General features: G+C 38.3%; 1 protein-coding gene across 11 annotated transcripts in view; it reads left to right on the top strand.

Moving 5' to 3' along the window:
• Positions 1-18697, top strand: part of LOC126388896 (pregnancy-specific glycoprotein 22) — a 23466-nt gene extending 4769 nt beyond the window's left edge. For 2 of the 11 annotated variants that reach the window (XM_050042252.1, XM_050042262.1), the window contains 5 exons: positions 11825-12145; positions 12330-12587; positions 12678-12899; positions 13027-13134; positions 14878-18697. In XM_050042252.1, the coding sequence (XP_049898209.1) occupies positions 11825-12145; positions 12330-12587; positions 12678-12899; positions 13027-13134; positions 14878-15062 (1094 nt within the window). In that variant the 3' untranslated portion in view covers positions 15063-18697. Of the gene's footprint in view, positions 1-1357; positions 1679-1847; positions 2085-2183; positions 2223-2937; positions 4142-6050; positions 6372-6564; positions 6805-6972; positions 7108-7265; positions 7911-8770; positions 9029-9669; positions 10058-11824; positions 12146-12329; positions 12588-12677; positions 12900-13026; positions 13135-14877 lie in introns of those variants that run through there. The other 9 variants (XM_050042258.1, XR_007569796.1, XM_050042253.1 and 6 more) reach the window with 9 other exon arrangements.
• The last annotated feature ends 1610 nt before the right edge of the window (positions 18698-20307 follow it).

Consider the following 20307-nt stretch of genomic DNA (forward strand, 5'->3'; position numbering starts at 1 on the left):
GTGGCATCGTAGGACAAAAAGCCTTGCGCAGACAGCAGAGTTTTTAGAGTATCTAGCGACGAGGTGAATATTTATTTAGGAATCTAAACCATGTTACGATATGTTATAGCTTACCAGTGAGATATAGGTTATCTGTGAGATATATGTTAGGAGTGTTTTATTTCTAATTGTTTTGGTATCATGAGCATTAGCACAGTAATGCTAAAATAACACATTTTATGTGATAGTCATGGCACAGTGCGGCAAATATAGGTTGGTATGATTATAATATATGCGTTTCCAGAGTGTTCTTCCACAAGACACAGGGAAATGAGGAAGTGGGAGAGGGAGAGGAGGAAGACCAGGGAGAGGAAGGGGGCGTGGGGGTAGAAGCGGTGCAGGAACAGCCAGCCGAAGAGGTGTGTCTCGGCTACCCAGAGGGAAGAGGAGGAGGACAGGGTGACAGCCTTCGCAGCAGCACGAGAGGAATCAACAGATTAGGCTGTAGGCTAAGCTAACCATTTAGCTGTAGCTCTGGGATAACGTTAGCTAAGGCTAGGATAACGTTAGCATGTAAATGTAATGTTAGCCGTCACTTGAACTTAGACGAGAGGGAAAACTAGTTGCGAACATGAAGCCAAAATGATTTTAAAATATCAGATTGAATAACCTGTCTAGCAGAAAGCAGGCAACCTCCGCATCCCTTGTGAAATCCTTCTCCTTCAGGAGTTCTTTCCACCTGGAATAAACAACGCCAATATTCACTCGCGTTTTGTCCCGTCCTTGCATATCTGATCTGTTTCTTTTATTTGGTGGCGTGGTTTCCCTCTTACGGGGCGAAACATATGTGTGGTCCTCCATTTAAAGTGCGACAGAATCATAAAAGTACAAAGCAGGTTCACACAGAAGCGCCCCGGATATAGCTTCACCTTAACTGTCTCCAGTGACAGCAGGTTCTAGGTAAACGCGAAAGACAAAGCGTGTATATCCCTTTCGGGCCACTGTATTCAAATATGGCGACGCAAGAAGGCAACCTCCAGCATACTGCGCCCTGCCTCTGTATATATAAAGAAATCATTCTAAGCCTATGAGAAAGCTTCCATTTGTATGTGAATTGCATTACACTTCAGTAAATATATATTTATGAAAGCAATAGTTGATATTTGCTAATAAACAACCACGTAAATTACACATTGTAACTTTAATATTTCTACATCTGTAAAAGTTGGAATGATTCTTAATTCAATAGAAATGGTATAATAAAAACACTGATATTCTTATTTCTTAATGTCTTTATTTTCATTTCAGGTTTGTATACTTACTATTAAATGCACATTTTTTCTTTTTCTTTTTTCAAACTTATGTTTCTAATTTCCAGGTGTGGAAACCTCCTGTGATGGCAGACAGGATGGAGCTCAGTGTTATGGAGCTTTGGGAGGAACTGTGGTCCTCCGGCTGATGGACAGCGCCTCAGAAAAATCTATATACCGATGGTCAAACAAAACAACAACAATACTCAATGGGAGAAAGAATCAAATCATGTCGAACAGGATAGAAAACAGATCATCATTTACTCCCAGTGATGGAACATTTAGGGTCAGTAAGCTGAGCAGGAGTGATGAAGGAGAATATACTCTTGAAATCTATGATTCAAATGGGCGGAGATCAGAGCAGCGGACTCTACAGTTGACTATTCAAGGTAAATAGCTTTTTTACTGGAAAATGTACTAACATTGAAAGACATTCACGTCATTTTCTCTTGCTAAACTAAATATATCTGTATCTCTGTCTGGACTGTTCTGTATCAGAAACTGTATAAAATGTCCAAGATGTTAGTATGAAAAGTCATCTGAGTGTGTTTCCTTCAGCTCCTGTGTCCTCTGTCCTGCTGGTCCCTGAGTGTCTGTCCCAGGGAGAGATGAGGGTGTCCTGCTCCTCTGAGGAAGGGGACAGTCCTCAGTACAGCTGGACTCTGGATGGGCACACACTGACAGACGCTGAGCTCCTCTCTGGAAACACTGAGACCACCAACATCACTCTGAAACAACATGTCTCAGGACAACTGGTCTGCTCAGTCAGGAATAAAGTCAGTTGGATATCTAGTGGTGAGTGAGAAGACGTAAAAGAAAACCTTTATAATTGTTATACTGATGATTATGGTCACTCTGTACATCAGTCATGGCTTCCTGTTTCTTTGCCCACAGGCTTCATATTCAGTGAGTGCATCTCCACCTCCACTGAGGGTAAGGAGAGTGACATCAACATGTGAACAAAATCCTAAAACCCTGTATTTAAGGTGACATGGAGTGATGACACTCAACTTCAGGTTATCAGAAATGATCAGCATTTATCCTGAGTAACTGAATGTAACTTGCATTAAGTTCACCTCGGGGCACCACCCTTCAAAAAGGGAAATGAAAGCTGATGTATTAATTCAGTGTCAAAATGGAGGTTAGGTAAACCCCTGACTCATAAACAGCAACCATTACTTCTCATACACACAAAGCAAGTAATCAGAATCTTTTTCAGTGTTCACCCTATTGAACTACTAATGATACACACAACTACTAATTATTGAACAAATCCCATCTCCAGGATTGGGATTCTCACCTGTTGTCACTCAACCCTTGTGGTCATCACTGCGAGCACTGGTGATGGTAATGGGAGACTGAACTGAAGTGGCGTTCATTTACCTTTTCAAAGGATGATGTTTTGAGATGAATTTGACACATGTGATTTCTGTTACTCAGTACAAATGTTGATCATTTCTGCTCGCCTGAAGTTGAGTGTAATCACTCTATGTCATCTTACATGCAAGATAAAGCATTTAGCCTTTAAGCTACACACGTCAATCAGACTTCCTCCAGCAGAGATGAGCCCTGGCATTTATGTCAAAACTAACTCTCCTGTCACAGTCTTAACTTAACATCTGATTTTGGTGTCTCTTTATCCAAACAGATCACTCCCTGCTCATATGTGGTGTGAGAGCAGCTGTGGTGATTCTTGTGTTAATTGGGATCTGCGTCTTTTTTGCTTGGAAGAAGAAGAAATACAAGATGGCTGCAGGCTCTGGCGTCTGCTGTAAGAGGGGACATGAAGAGAACTCAGTAATGATGGTTGAAGTGAGAAGTTCTGCATCTGAACTTTACAGTAATGTGTGAAACCAACGCCTTAGTGCTGTCTCTATCTGCTGTGATCAGCCATGTGTCTTTATGGGTGTGAAGATCAAGTTTTGAGTGAAAATTCTCTTCTCTCTTATTCCTCTCTACTTTACTTTTGCCCTCTGCTCAGCAGCTCACTATGAAAACCTTCTTTTAAAAAGCACTGTGAGTGTTTTCTACATTTCAGTCGTTGTGGACGCTGTGACAGAACAAAGGTTGTGACTCTAGTTTTATGATCCTGAGTCAGACTGTTTTCACTCAGTCACTTCACTAGTTGTTGATTTGGTGAAAGTCAGATCCTTTATATCGAATAATTTCAGTGAAAAGACTGTCTTGTTTGGAGATTCAGTGCACCACTGCCTCTGGAGAGTAAACAAGAATCTAGACGCCCACAGCTCCACACACAGTTTATCCTTAAACAGCATGTGATATTGTGAATTAAGCAAATACTGTCATTTAAGTGGTGCAACTCAGTGGTGTGGTGGTAGCTGATGAAGTGGGTGTACTACTAAGTAGATGGGCAGGTTACTGGGGAGGAAGTGGGGATACTCTCTTATATATTTCAATGGCTTTTTGGCTGATAGGTGGGTAAACTGTAAACAGCCAGAGAAAGAGGTGGGTACACTGTATACCTGAGCATACCCTCCACTACACCACTGGTGCAACTAATCTTGATGCCATTTGGAAGTTATTTTGCTGTAGATTTCCACACTCTCATTGCACTATTGCATTACTTTTGTATATAGGTACTTGATGTAGTGACTGTATATATTTAATGTGTGTTTCATAATGTTTATTGAAGCCCAAACTGTAATTGTACAGCATATAAATTAGATGAATAATCCCATATATGATTAAAGGGTTTAACTCGTAAAGACTGAATTATGTAAATAATAGTTTGTGTTTTTCTGATTTAATTAGGCCTATAATTACTAATGCAGGTCTGTTTTGCTTCCATGTTTATGTAAAACCTCTCAAAGCATTTATTATTAAAGGCTTTAATTTAGTTTTTTTCTAGTGTTGTTATTCATTCAAAACCTGTCAATCACTGAGTCATGTATCATCAGTTAATTTGTTTAAGTCCTTGTGTTGACATGTTGATCACGGACTGTACCTTTAATGACTGCAGAGAACTGAATAAAACTTCCAGACTCTTTATCAGAATTAGTCAGTGTGAGGTTTCCCTCTACTGGTTTACAGAGGCGTTACTGTTGCTAATGGATAATTCTGTATTCAGTAAAACTCTGTGTTGACATCATGTAAACATTTCAGGGAAAACAACGATCAATAAATAATGATCATATATCTGTTACTGCCTTCAGAGGCTTCACTGAAACAGCTTCAGCAGATATTAAGTGTAAAATATGACTGTTTATTGCTGCAGGTGCAATGTCAGAAGTGTTTTCATATTTTAGGGCATTTGTCTTTAATCAACAGCTGCCAGTGGAGGGCGACAGAGTCTGAAGAGACCACAGAGACAGAGAGAGTGTGACAAGGGAATGTACAGGTGAACTTTAAAGCAGGAACAGTGCAGAGGTTAGTACAGAGTAGCATGACTTTCAGACCACTGTGGGACAACAGCACAGTGTGAATGTTCATATTTTAGCACCTTTGGATGATATATTGTTGCTTTTTTCTACACTTTATCTCATGTTAAAGATATTTGTGTTTCACGTTAGTTACAAAGACTTCACAGTTGTTTTCAGGACCAATAACATATACAGTACTTTCCTGTGTATATAGATATAGAGAAAGTATTAGTAATGAAATATCTTGTGTCTCAGATGGGAATGTTTCATTTCCCACACAATGTATTGAAAATAAAAAGATGTCAAGCTGTGCACACAGGTATTGTGCCAAAGTTGTAATCTTAATATCCATATGTTCATCTATGTCAAATGTGGAGGATGATTGAACAGGACATAATAGGAAAAAAGGTCTTGTGGCAGAAGCTGTGTTTATGGTTACAACACTGTATGAAAACTATGAAATCTAATTATAAAACACAGAACTTCAGAAACCACTTCGAGATCTCTGTTCAAATTTTAAGTCTTCAGCATCCTTTTAAGGCTTTCAGGCCATCTAGTCAGACTGCTCTCAACATAAATGAGGAAGTGACCAGTTGGCCACAATGATCTACCTCTTTTCTCCTGCTGATCACTAAGAGAAGACATTTCAGGCTGCTCAGTTAGTGTGTGCATGTTTGCTGTTAAATAAAGTAGAAACTTCTGTGTGTAAGCTGCTGACTGGGTCAACAGAGTCTGAGGAGACATGGAAGCTGTAATCAGACTGTTGCTGATGATACTGGGAGTCTCTCATGGTGAGCTGTGACAGTATTTTCAAGTCTCGTTAAAAAGTACATCATCTTCATTGATATGTGTTGCAGCTGATATACTGACCCACACTGGGAAGAATCATGACACATAAATGAATTAGATATTATTAAATATGTTTTTTCAGCTCTGGTCTTCACTTGACTGCCATAGATCTATGATGTTGACACAAGCTGACAGTTTTCTCTGCTCTGATTTTAAGTGATGGTTTGTGTATAACTATTATTTACATATGACAGTAACTTAAAGATTCAGTATTCTAGATTGATTTTATTCTCACTCAGTTACTGAACTTAAAAGGAAGGATTGCAAACACAGCTCAATAACTAAATGTAGCCTACTGCTCAGAGGAGGGAACTTTGTACACAAGTCTTAAGGAGAAATGATTTTCTGTCAGATATTTGTTTTTGTCTCTCCTGCACCAGGACACTTCACTGTCTGCATTGAGAGAAGCATAAATCCCATATTTTTTTTCAGTTCTTCAGTTTTTCAAAAATTAATGGAATAAAATATTATTATTCATAATTTTCTATCTCATTTTTTTTTTTTTTTTTTTGTAAATCTTTTTTTTAACCAGGTGTGGAAACCTCCTGTGATGGCAGACAGGATGGAGCTCAGTGTTATGGAGCTTTGGGAGGAACTGTGGTCCTCCGGCTGATGGACAACGCCTCAGAAATATATAGATACCATTGGTCAACCAAAACAACAACAATACTCGATGGGAGAAAGAATCTGATTGTGTCTAATGAGATAGAAAACAGATCATCATTTACTCCCAGTGATGGAACATTTAGGGTCAATAACCTGAGCTGGAATGATGGTGGGGAATATAAACTTAGAATCTTTTCTTCGAATGGACGAATATCAGAGCAGCGGACTCTACATTTGTCTATTCAAGGTAAATAACGTTGTTTACCAATTGGGAATTTAGTAGCATTGGTAGAGATACATGTCATATTCTCTTGCTAAACTAAACATATATACATATATCTCATATTTATCTGTATCTCTGTCTGGACTGTTCTGTATCAAAAACTGTATAAAATGACCAAGATGTTACATGAAAAGTCATCTGAGTGTGTTTCCTTCAGCTCCTGTGTCCTCTGTCCTGCTGGTCTCTGAGTGTCTGTCCCAGGGAGAGATGAGGGTGTCCTGCTCCTCTGAGGGAGGGGACAGTCCTCAGTACAGCTGGACTCTGGATGGACACACACTGACAGACGCTGAGCTCCTCTCTGGAAACACTGAGACCACCAACATCACTCTGAAACAACACGTCTCAGGACAACTGGTCTGCTCAGTCAGGAATAAAGTCAGTAGCATATCTACCTGTGGTGAGTGAGAAGATGACAATACAAGGACTTGATATTTATTATACTAATGACTATGGTCACTCTGTACATCAGATATGGTTGCTCTGTTTTGTTGCTCACAGGTTTCATGTTTATGACACTGATGATTAACTGTACATCTGTCAGTGATGTGTTTTTTTTCCTCTTCAGGCTTCACATTCATTAACTGCCCCTTACCCTATGGGATGCGCATGTCACAGTGGATATTTTCAGCCAATAACACCCTGTGTATTGAGCCAACAACAGCTCCTACCACGATCCCAGAAACTGAGGCCTCCACTGTGGGTAAGGAGAGTAACACTGGTGTCCATAAACCCCTCAAGTCACATCAGACACTCCAGTCAAACTATGATGAGCCCTGGTACTTAAGTAAGCAAACAATGAACTCTCCTGTCACAGCACTAACTTGACCTGTGTTGTTTTGTGTCTCTTTATCCAAACAGATCACTCCCTGCTCATATGTGGTGTGAGAGCAGCTGTGGTGATTCTTGCATTAATTGGGATCTGCGTCTTTTTTGCTTGGAAGAAGAAGAAATACAAGATGGCTGCAGGCTCTGGCGTCCACTGTGAGAGGGGACATGAAGAGAACTCTGTTATGATGGTTGAAGTGAGAAGTTCTGCATCTGAACTTTACAGTAACGTGTGAAACCAAGGCCTTAGTGTTGTCTCTTATCTGCTATGATTGCCTGCTGCCTTTAATCAACAGCTGCCAGTGGAGGGTGACAGAGTCTGAAGAGACCACAGCGACAGAGAGAGTGTGACAAGGAAATGTACAGGTGAACTTTAAAGCAGGAACAGTGCAGAGGTTAGTACAGAGTAGCTGACTTTCAGACCACTGTGGGCCAACAGCACAGTGTGAATGTCCATATTTTAGCACCTTGGGATGATATATTGTTGCTTTTGTTGTTGGTGGGTTTTTTTGAGACATTTGTGTTTCACGTCAGTTACAGAGATTTCATGGTTGTTTTCAGAACCAGTAACATATCATTGCCTGTGTATATATAATAGTGAAAGTATTAGTAATGAAATATCTTGTGTCTTACATTGTCATGTCTCATTTCCCACTCAGTTTATTGAAAATAAAAAGATGTCACACTGCATATGCACACATTGTGCAAGAGTTTTAATATTAAAATCCATACGTTCATCTTTGTCAAATGTGGAGGATGATTGAGCAGGACATAATAGAAAAAAGAGAGACGACTTTGTGGGAGAAGCTGTGTTTATGGTTTATATAGTGTAAGAAGACTTCACTTCACTTTTTTCTGAGTACAATGACAGAATTTCCTGGTTTTGTATGACTAAATTAACATCTAATCATAAAACACAGAACTTCAGCATCCTTTTAAGGCTTTCATGCCATCTAGTCAGACTGCTCTCAACATAAATGAGGAAGTGACCAGTTGGCCACAATGATCTGCCTCTTTTCTCCTGCTGATATTATAGTAGTTATTTTATTTCCAGGTGTGGAAACCTACTGTGATGGCAGACAAGATGGAGCTCAGTGTTATGGAGCTTTGGGAGGAACTGTGGTCCTCCGGCTGATGGACAACGCCTCAGAAATATTTAGCTACGTATGGTCAACCAAAACAACAGTAATACTCCATGGGAGAGAGAATCGGTTTGTGACTAATGTGATAAAAACCAGATCATCATTTACTCCCAGTGATGGAACATTTAGGATCAATAACCTGAGCTGGAATGATGGTGGGGAATATAAACTCAAAACCTTCAATTCAAATGGACATCCGTTAAAGCAGCAGACTCTACATCTGACCATTCAAGGTATGTAACTTTTCTACTGAGAAATTTACTAACAGTGATAGACATTCACGTCATACTCTACATATATCTCATATTTATCTCTGTCTGGCCTGTTCTGTATCAGAAACTGTATAAAATGTCCAAGATGTTAACATGAAAAGTCATCTGAGTGTGTTTCCTTCAGCTCCTGTGTCCTCTGTCCTGCTGGTCTCTGAGTGTCTGTCCCAGGGAGAGATGAGGGTGTCCTGCTCCTCTGAGGGAGGGGACAGTCCTCAGTACAGCTGGACTCTGGATGGACACACACTGACAGACGCTGAGCTCCTCTCTGGAAACACTGAGACCACCAACATCACTCTGAAACAACACGTCTCAGGAGAACTGGTCTGCTCAGTCAGGAATAATGTCAGTAGTGTCTCAAAAGAAATGAAGATTATTAACTGTGGTGAGTGAGAACATGAGTAATAAACAGTTTGATGATTATGACACTGATGATTAACTGTACATCGTCATTGATGTGTTTCTTTCCCACAGGCTTCAAATTCATGGCTTGCCCCTTACCCAATGGGAAGCACATATCACAGTGGGTGTTTGCAGCCAATAACACCCTGTGTATTGAGCCAACAACAGCTCCTACCACGACCACTGAAACCTCCACTGTGGGTAAGGAGACTGTCAGCATACTCAACCCCAGCACTAATATCACATCCTCCAATCAAACTTAGTGTGAAGGTTCATGGGATTCAGCTTTCAGTGACTGTGGAGAAGTGGCTTATCATTGGTTACAACTAATGCTTTACACACTCCTCCTCATCATCAGTGAAAGCTGAGGTTCACCTGAGAGAAATTATTCAATTTAGGAGACATTTTCAGGAAAAAATGATAAAGAAATGTATAAAATTTGCTTGACAGATTTTGACAATTAATTCAGCATTTTTGTATGTAATGACTCAAGCAATGAAATGAGGATTATTAGTTTTATAGTGAATGACTTTTCAGCATTCATAAGTATTCAGCTGCCAGTGGAGGGCGACAGAGTCTGAAGAGACCACAGCGACAGAGAGCGTGTGACAAGGAAATGTACAGGTGAACTTTAAAGCAGGAACAGTGCAGAGGTTAGTACAGAGTAGCATGACTTTCAGACCACTGTGGGCCAACAGCACAGTGTGAATGTCCATATTTTAGCACCTTGGGATGACATGTTGTTGCTTTTTCCCCCTCCATCTTTCCTTGTTGATCTATACCTCTGACACCACTAAAATGGTTTTTACAGGAATAAAGAGTCACAAATGAAGGTGGTTTTATAGGTTTATTATTGCAAAGACTCTTGGTCTAAGGCATTAAGCGATCAATAACAAAGTCTTTAGCTATATAATGTTGTTCTGCCAGATTATGTAAAAGCATAAATGCAACTGCAGTATTGAATTATACAAAATCACATGTTTGATTAAATTTTCAAGCAATGTGTTTTCAAGTATTTAACTGTTTAACCGTCAGTGGCATTTCTTCTCATGTAACTTTAAGGTTGAACTGAACTTTATTCTCCATTATGTAAATCCAAGACACAAAATTCTACATGTCTTTAATGTATTTTTATACACATGTCTTTTGACTGTTTTGTTTTAATCCCTGAAAACTTCACTGTCAAAAGCAGAATTTAAAATGCAGTTTGATGTGTGTAGATCATTTGTATGTGCTTAACATGGCCTGTTAATAATGCCCTGCTGGTGTGTTAAGGGCAGTTTGTGAGGGTGAGACAGCACCTCAGCCTGAGAATCTTTATTACATTTAACTCATCTTTCATTTACAGAAAAGAAATATCATATACTGATTTAGTCAGAAGTGATGAGATGGAGAGATGTAAACTTAGAAATGTCTCAAATCCTCTTTCAGTAAGAAGGAGGAATGCTTCCCTCTCTCCCACTCCTTCCATCACATACAGAGGCCATCATGTCAGAGGCTAAAAGGGGAAGTAAAACTGATATCACTTCCTTTTCTTCTCACTGTCTATAGAAATATGAATGCAACAACGCTCAGGTTCGCTTGAAGTTTTCACACATTCTCCTCTGAGGTTGATCACTGACAGGACACATTTCAGGCTGCTCAGTGAAGGATATACATGTTTCCTGTTGGGTGAAGTAGAAAAGTTTGTCTTGAAGCCGGTGACTGGATCAACAGAGGCTGAACACAGAGGAGACATGAAAGCTGTGGTTGGATTGTTGTTGGTGATGCTACTCCGAGTCTGTCATGGTGAGCTGTTCAACAACACGTTAATATTTGATTTAATATTATGTGAATACAATGTTTTGTAACTTTTTGTACAGATATTGGTTTCAAGAGTAGTAAAGACACTTTCCTCAGTAATGAGTAATGCAGATCAAATACTACAGGCTGGAGACACCTGTTGGTTCTGAAGAAATGACAGCTTCTTTACATATAAATATCAACTACACTGTTTGAAGCTGATATCAAAGCTTTTTTAAGGTTCAGTCGCTTTCAAGAAAAAGACTAGTTATTTCAAGGAAAATTTACAAATCCAGAGATCAGTTCCTCTTCATTATGCGTGTAGAGTACTGTAAAAACAACAGTCACACTTTTTGGATTAAAGCACGTCATCTCTGACAGTTCAGATAAGTAATTAATCCAATGAACGCTGACTTTCCTGAGGTCATGTGAATGTTTAACAAAAACACTGAATGACATTGTACCCTGTCTTTGTATTTATATCATGCCTGTACTGAAACTATGTTTTCATATCTTTCATATAGTCACTATACAAATGATTTAGAGTTTACTATTTTTGATATCAAGCACATCATTTTATACATTGTCCCCAAATACAGCCTGATACATTTGGTATCAGTGGGACAGTTGGAATCTCTGCTATGACTTAAAGTTAAGGTCTGTGTGAGAGGAAAAAAACACAGCATGAGTTGGTGATGACTGGATGAGATTAAATGAAATTAAAAAAATGTATTGCCGCATGAACCATCTGTTAGCAACTGTTCTGCAGTTACAGACCTGTGTAACACTCAGCTACACAACAATAAATTACTTTTAATAACGTGGTCTGAGAGACAAAGCTGCACCAAAGCCACTATTATTTTTATTACTTTGTTTTTTTGTTTGTTTGTTTGTTTACAATATTTGCATATGCTTAAAATCCTACATCGTTATTCCTTTTGTAGATATTAAATAATCAAAATTGTGATTTTTTTCAAATTAAATTTTTTATTTCCAGGTGTGGAAACCTCCTGTGATGGCAGACAGAATGGAGCTCAGTGTTATGGAGCTTTGGGAGGAACTGTGGTCCTCCGGCTGATGGACAGCGCCTCAGAAAGATCTGGATACAAATGGTCAACCAAAACAACAACAATACTCAGTGTGAGAAAGAATCTGATTGTGTCTAATGTGATAGAAAACAGATCATCATTTACTCCCAGTGATGGAACATTTAGGATCAGTAACCTGAGCTGGAATGACAGCAGTGAATATAAACTTACAATCTATGATTCAAATGGGCAGAAATCAGAGGAGCGGACTCTACAGTTAACCATTCAAGGTAAATAATTTTTTTTACTGGGAAATTTATTAACATTGATAGACATTAATTTCATATTCTATTGCTTAACTACATCTCATATTCCACATGTATCAGTATCTCTGTCTGGCCTGTTCTGTATCAGAAACTGTATAAAATGACCAAGATGTTAACATGAAAAGTCATCTGAGTGTGTTTCCTTCAGCTCCTGTGTCCTCTGTCCTGCTGGTCTCTGAGTGTCTGTCCCAGGGAGAGATGAGGGTGTCCTGCTCCTCTGAGGGAGGGGACAGTCTTCAGTACAGCTGGACTCTGAATGGACACACACTGACAGACGCTGAGCTCCTCTCTGGAAACACTGAGACCACCAACATCACTCTGAAACAACACGTCTCAGGACAACTGGTCTGCTCAGTCAGGAATAATGTCAACAGTGTCTCAAAAGAAATAACAATATCTGACTGTGGTGAGTAAGAACATGAGTAAAAAACAGTTTGATAATTATGACACTGATGATTAACTGTACATCAGTCATTGATGTGTTTCTTTCCTTCAGGCTTCATATTCATTAACTGCATCTTACCCAATGCGACACACATATCACAGTGGGTGTTTGCAGCCAATAACACCCTGTGTATTGAGCCAACAACAGCTCCTACCACGACCACAAAAACATCCACTGTGGGTAAGGAGACTGTCAGCATACTTAACCCCAGCACTAATATCACATCCTCCAATGAAACTGTGACTCCCCCCAGCAATGATGGCCCATGGTATAGTAAGTGAAAACAAACAGTTGATAGTCATTTCCCCCTTTTTTCTTTGTCTGTCTCCAAAAAACCACCTGTAGTGACTGCTAACATTAAAATATCTGTGTCTCTTGTGTTTTTTTGTTATCGAAACAGACAACTTGCCGGTAATGGCCGGGGTACTCTCTGCACTGGTGCTGCTGTTACTGATCGGCGTGGCTGTCATCTGTTCTCAGAGGAAAAAGAAAAACAGCAAACCTAAAGGTTCAAAACAAAACTTCCTTTTTTCTAACCCATTTCTGTATTCACAGTTTCTCTATTCACAGATTCAAGAATAGTCTGACATTTTGAGCTGTGCATGTAGGCTACTTCTTGCAGAGAGTAAGATGAGAAGCTTCAGGCCATTGTAATGTTTGTCAATTAGCCATGAAGCTACTGTTAGCCAGTTAGCTTCAGTAGAAGGGGTCAGCAGCTAACTTTGCTCTGACCAACAGTAACAAAAACCACCTACCAGCAAAGTCTAAAACTCCTTAATCAATGCTTTATCTTATAAAATAGAAAACTTTAGAGGTAGATTTTTAAAATAAATTTTGGACAGTCGGGTTGTCTGTTTTCCCCTGCTCTTCCAGTCTTTGTGCTAAAGCTAACCATCTGCTAGCATAATGGTAGCTTCTCATTAACTGACAAACTTCATAGTGAAATCTTTTTTGTCTTACTGTTGTCGGGAATGTATTTCCCAAAATGTCAAAAAAAAAACTTTTTTGTAACGATCCCGAACACTTAGTGGCAGATTAAGTATTCAGAGCTCATTTTAAATAATAAATTAATGATCTTTTTTATATGGATTCATCTGCTGATTATTTTCTCCATTAATCAGTTAATAGTTTTGTTTGTAAAAAAATGTGAAAATAGTGAGAAATGTTCGTTACAATTACCTAGAAACCAAAGTGACACATTCACAATGTCTGTTTTGTCCACTGAACAGTCCAAATTATAAAATGTTTAAAGCTTAATTAAATTAATTTACGTGAATTAAATGATCTGCTACATTTTATGTAACAGTAACTGTAACAAGTTGTTGAATCTGTGAAGGTGGAACCATTAAAGATTTCAACATTAGCCTACTTTATCATCAAATAGTTACAAACATATTTCTGTCAGTTTACTAAATGGTAAATTAAGTCATTATTTGTATCAAATGTTGGCTAGTTTAATCTATATCATAACATTATCTTACTTTGAAAAGTAAAGTTGAAAGTAGAAAGAAGCATTTAAAGAAAATACTTAAGTTAAGCTCAATTACCCCAAATTTGTACTTAAAGGAATACTTCATCCACAAATGACCATTTGTAAATGTCATGCTGTGTCACCTTCTTCCTCCACGCAAAAACTGCAAACATATTGATTTATTGATTGATTGGGGACCACGTTTAACAGCAACAAAACTTTCTCAAAACATCTGTTTAAAACTCTCACACAACACCTGCAGTATAATCCAAGTCTCATTAGTCCACTTGTATGCTCAGTACTTCCCAAACACATGCTTTTACACTGAAAACCCTCAGCAGCAGAGTCCTGCTTTAAAGAGAGCAGAGATAAGTTTCACTCTCAGTTCAGTTTAAAATACTAAGGTTTTCTTTCCCACAAAATGCATGTGTTTGGAAAGTACTGAGTTTACGACATATTGCACAAGTTGTGGGAGAGTTTGTAAATGCATGCTATGAATTAGTTTTGCTGTTAAGCTTGTCCACAGTCAATTGATAGATATATCAATGATATATGTTTGCCATTTTTGGTGGAGGCATGCAAGAAAAACAAAATCTTCTTCACAAATTCAGGGTAGCACAACATGACTAATTCATGTACAAATGGTCATTTTGTGGGTGAAGTATTCCTTTAGGTAGAGTACTGAAGTAAATGTACTCTGTTACACTCCACCACTGCAAACACTGAGTATATTTTGTTAAATTCGATGTTCTTGTGCCACTTCTTCCTGTCATTCTGCAGAAGAAGACGACCAGGAGTTGACCTATGCTGATGTCAGGATCGTGCAGCGGCAGGGGATGCAGATGCAGCAAAGGCAGGAGACACAGGTGGAGTACGGCGAGGTCAAGTTCTCAGAGCGACCTCGGCAGCCCGTAGAGCCAGCGGGAGATGACTGTATGTACGCCAAGGTCCGTAAAGCCAGGTGATTCAGGGTGTTCAGTGTTTTCACAAAGACTTCACCGCACCACTGAAGATGGAGGAGGTGTTTGTCCAGAGGCCAAATACTGTAGTTGTTCATCTTAATTTAATGTGATGTTTAATAGCAAAAATGTAAATAGATATTATTATTCACCATTTTACGTGTACTTCTGTGTTGACTGTGCATCAAAGTATCATCTCCATCATTTGCATCACAATGTGACCATTTTTTAATAGACTAGTTTTTGCGGACTATTTAATATGTTCAAGAAAAACAAGACTTTCAATATTTTTTAAATGTGTGCCACAGTTTTTATTCTACTATCTTTATATTTAGATTATGTTGTACTTCTTTTTTTATTGGCTCGGTTTTTATTTATGAGCATATCTACTTTTATTTGGTTGTTAAAATGCTGCAAACTCGCAATAATACTAGTATGAATTTTAAGAATAACAGTATGTTTGGTTTTTATCACTCTACGGTGATTGGCAGGTGTCATCAGTACGTTTATGTTGGTCTGTGTTTCAAAGGCATCAAAATTGGCTACATTTAACTTTATTTCAGACTTATAAGCATTTACTTAGATAACAATGTATTTATTAAATAGACGTGGGTGGGTTAATTGAGAGTTGGAGTATATCAAATAAGTATGCTCCTATGTTAGTGTACATTTATTAAAGGTTCGGTGTGGTGTGTGGGAGTTATTTCAGATTTGATCATGCTACCTTCCACTGGCTGCCTTGCCATAAGATAAGCTTGTAGAGAAATGTCTTGCCTCTCAGGAAGCTCACAGTAACCACGTATTTGTTTCCATGATGTAAACACTTCTGCTTTTTTCTCCAGCATGTGCTCTCAGTCTTGCAAAACTGTCTTATCAGTTACAAGGGGTGTTTTTTATTATTACCTCATTATATGTGTGACAGTTTCAACAGTTCAGTTCCCCCTTAATGCAATCATACATAAGGATGGGCTGTGCAGTGTTAATCATCCTTACTCTGATATAAAAAAAAAAGTAGTGAGGGAATTTATCTTTTTCAGTAGATGCAGAGACAGATAACACACAGTCTAATTATATTATATCTTAGACGAAGCCTGCAACAGAACATGCTGTTGCTCAGGGTTTCAATTTAGCAGCAAAGGAGCTGAATCAAAAGGGAGAACTGGGAGGGACACATTTTAAGGAACTTACCAACTTTGCACACTCTGAGCAGTCAGTGTGTCTATCTTTTAAGATCAGATTTTTTTCTCATTTTAGATGATGTGTTGATTTTAATCATTTAGAATTTGTGTAATTCTGAGCTGCAGCTTTCAAGTCTGGAGGTGGAACTATTCTGCATTGTGGATATTTATGCTAATTGTTTTTGGGTCAATAGAAAGTCAGCTGAACAACAAGTAGATCAATATGTAATTTATAGCGTTTTTCGTGCCTTAGGCAGGTAAGTTAGTCAGACTTAGACAATAATGCACAAGAAAATTTAATCTTTTATGTATTGACACTGACCCTTGGAAATGCTGTTTTCTAACCCTACTGTGAGACCACATCATACAGTACTCGTTGAATTATTCTAGTAACAAATCTAAATACCCCCCAGACTCTTGGCTTTCCTGCCTCCTCGATAATTGGTGCTTGTAACTCGCAGCTTTTAGCTCGTAACTTGTAACTTCAGTGTCACATGCACAGATAGGGACTTTCTGCGTCCTTCTCTCATCCTGTTGAAAATATCACATGTGCAAATTGCATCTGTGTGCACAAAACCTTTTCACACAATCACACAATATATCCACAGCTGCTAAACTAAACTACTTGTGAACATCATTTCACAAGCTCGAAATATGAATGACGCTTATTTGCTTTCATAGTTGTGCTCAGCTGCAGAGGATGTAGTAATATACAGCAAGGGCAGAAACAAATGGTTCAACACTTGAAGGCATTAGCAAGTGGAATGAAGTCTTGCATTAAGTTATTGCTTGTTGAAGCCCTAATTTTTCTAGGTTGAATTCTTGACTCTTAGAGACAGAAGAATGTACAAACAAAGCATATAATAGTAAATATTTTGGAGAAATAACGTTTCATATCGAGTGCTCCTCGATGGTTTTCTGTAGGCTGCCATGGAAGTTAGCATTGCACTGGTTCCCTTGTCAAAAAGCCTGTTGGATGTTGGATAGGCCTAATGTTGGATTATTGCTGAAAATAACCTCTGCGGAAAACAAATATTTACTTACATGTTTTGTTCAGCAAGATAATCTCCACAAATGACCATTTTCAAGATTATTGAAGCCTAAATGTAATCGCCAGGGGTAAAAAGCTAACGTTAGGCTATCAACAAGCTACGCTATGGTAGCATGACTAAACGTCACCACCCTAGCAACACTGTAAAGCCGTGTTCGGCGCGGCTTAGTGTGATGATGACCTGTAGTCTCATTTAGCCACATGTTGGCAACCACCTTTGTTAAAATATGTCGAAGCTTCAAAGTTCACAAGCGGGGTATTCACTGACATACTTTAACTTCAAGCACCTAACCAAAAACCCACTCAAGAAACCCACTGACTTTGAGACGAGGGAACCACGAGTGGTAAAATGCTAACTCATTTCCGGGTTTTAAGACTCATTACTGGTGGACTCAGTTGTCAAAGCTGTAATCAGATGCTGTTGCATGTGCCAACAGCCTTTTGATATGGGCGTGGACTAAGTTAGAAAGTGTACAGCCAAACCTTTGACCCTCAGGCAGAGCACCCTCCTTTTCTCACCTCAGTATCAACATCTAAAAATGGTTTGTAACTTCAGCTTTAACCGAAATAACTTCTTTACAAAGCAGCCATTATCAATTTGTTTTTCCGATGGTAATTTTAGTGAGATTAAATTTTTATAGGTCATATGAATCCATGTGCTTTTAATTCTTTATTTGCTTTGGATTTAATTGATTCGCGTGGTTTGATAGCTTGAGGTTAAAGGTTGATAACCATGGACTACCATTCAGCTGATTCACAGAGCCATAAAATCGGTGTTTATGGTTCATAAGAGTTGTAGTGTCCTTAAACAACCGCCTGAGAGCTTTTTATTTAGTTGAACCCACACAGTCGAACTTCTGACCGACATAATCTACTGAGCAAATAATTGACAACACGAATGAAGTGCGATAAAACTGCTCCAAAAATCCAGAATCCTTTTGCCATCTTGTCAGCCAGCCCTACTTTGTTCAGTATGATGATTAAATGGGAACCAAAACTGTCTAGTATTTTGCAGCTTTTAGCCTTTTTAATATGTGAACAACATTGAGGTTAGAGTGCTGCACCTTATCTCTTGATAGGTTTGATCGAATCATAACTACAGATTTTTTTTTTTCCTCATAAAAACCACATGATTTTATCAGTGTTGTTACACATTCATGTGATGTTATCACGTAAGGTTGAATTTAGGTAGCTATAAAACCAAGACTGGCGCTGATTCTTCAACCCTGAGCACGCCAGTTTTACATTAAAGATATCCATCAGGAGATTTAGGATTTGATTTTTAAAAAATTTGTCAGCTATTTGACAAAAAAGTCAATAGTTTGATTCGAAATTGTTGAAGCGTTGAAGTGTAATTTGGTATTTATGCAGTACAGATGTTTTCTGTGGGACAGTGTGAATGTTCAGAAATGCAGTGTTATAAAAATGTATAAAAAAGATTTCTGTGAGGAGATCATCCCGCAGTCTGGCCTTTTTTTTTTTAAATTTGTATTTCAATATACAATTATGGTACAAGAAGCTTCTCAGGTTGTAATTTCATTAAACTCAAATGTTAATTAAATCATTTTGTGGGCAGGTAAAGCTCTATACCACTGCTGCACTTTCTCATTGGTGGCATGAACTTATCAAGAAGCTTTTCTCTGTGGAAATGTTTAAGATGATTGTGGTGCAGTGAAAGCAGATACACTCACAGCTGGTCACTGTGGGTATATCACAGTGCTAATGAACAGAAAATGCAAACCAGATCGATAAACCTGTGGACTGAGAATGCTTTTTATATAATGTGCAGGAAAAGCAACATAAACTTCAGCGTAAACTTATAAAAAATGCAAACACGCTGTCAAGATTGTGTTGAAAGAGAGATTATGGGAACAACACACACTGATATACGCATGAGTTGTACAAAGTTGGTGGAACAGTGGTTTACTTTGAAAAGACAGCTTTAGCAATCCTCGGTTGACTGTGGTCAGTACTAAATTTACATTGCTACATTTGCAGCTTTTCCTTCCTCTTCTTTTAAAGTGACACACGAACAGGAACAATCCGAATGTTTGAACATTTCTAACATGCACAGGGTTGTACTGTAGATACTTTAATGTTTTAGACATGCATACTGTAAGTCCCAAAAGACTTAAAAAACGAACTTTTTCACTTGAAATACTCAGACAAAGTTAAATGTTTGCATTTAGTGGTTCATGTTTTTAGACCATGACTCATGTGGCAGCAGTTTTTCAGGAAGTGGCTAAATACTTATGTCTGAGCGTGATATTTCAGTTCCTTGCTGTTATCTCAATGTTTTTGCTAAAAAAAAAAAATTAAAAAAAAAAAGCATTTTAGTTTTTTCATGTCATGTTTGCACCTTCAACAGAAAATGCCAAGTGATGACAGTTGTTTTTGTTTTTTTTTAAATCAAAATGTCATTGCTTTCACTCCTGTTTTTAAAAAAAATATTTCTGTACATTCACCACTTCCATTATGCCATACACAGCTGCCTTCCCCTCCCCAACTGAAACCCATTAGTTTATACTTTTCAATGGTCTATTCCTATGATATATCCTGCAGCTACATTTCAACAGAAAGAACATTAAATGCTTGTTTAACTTTGGCATTATCTCTTTAAAGTGTTTTTTTTACTCTTCTTTCCTTTGTAAGTAACAAACATAATGCTCTCTGCTCTTTCTCTGGTTCCTGTAAGTCAAATGCAAATAAAGAGATGAGTTAGTATCATTTTACTACCCTTCTGTTTTTATGCTCATGTTTGATTTCAAGATGCATTTCCTCATGCAGTTAAATCGAATTGGAGTTAGGGCAAGGGTAACCTGAGGTTGCAAGCGACTCTTTAGCCTCTATCCAGAGGCTGCCTATGTCTGTCTTTGACAAACAAAAATATGGAGACGATTAATGGTTATTTCTTTTCAACATTTTAATTTTCAGTTATCATTGTTGTAGGCCTTAAGTGACTTTGATTTTCTCCAGTTGTAAAAATGTGTGGCCTTTACACTAAATTAAAAAAAAGATTTTG

The sequence above is a fragment of the Epinephelus moara genome, chromosome 4, assembly GCF_006386435.1.
Source record: "Epinephelus moara isolate mb chromosome 4, YSFRI_EMoa_1.0, whole genome shotgun sequence".
Taxonomy (NCBI): domain Eukaryota; kingdom Metazoa; phylum Chordata; class Actinopteri; order Perciformes; family Serranidae; genus Epinephelus; species Epinephelus moara.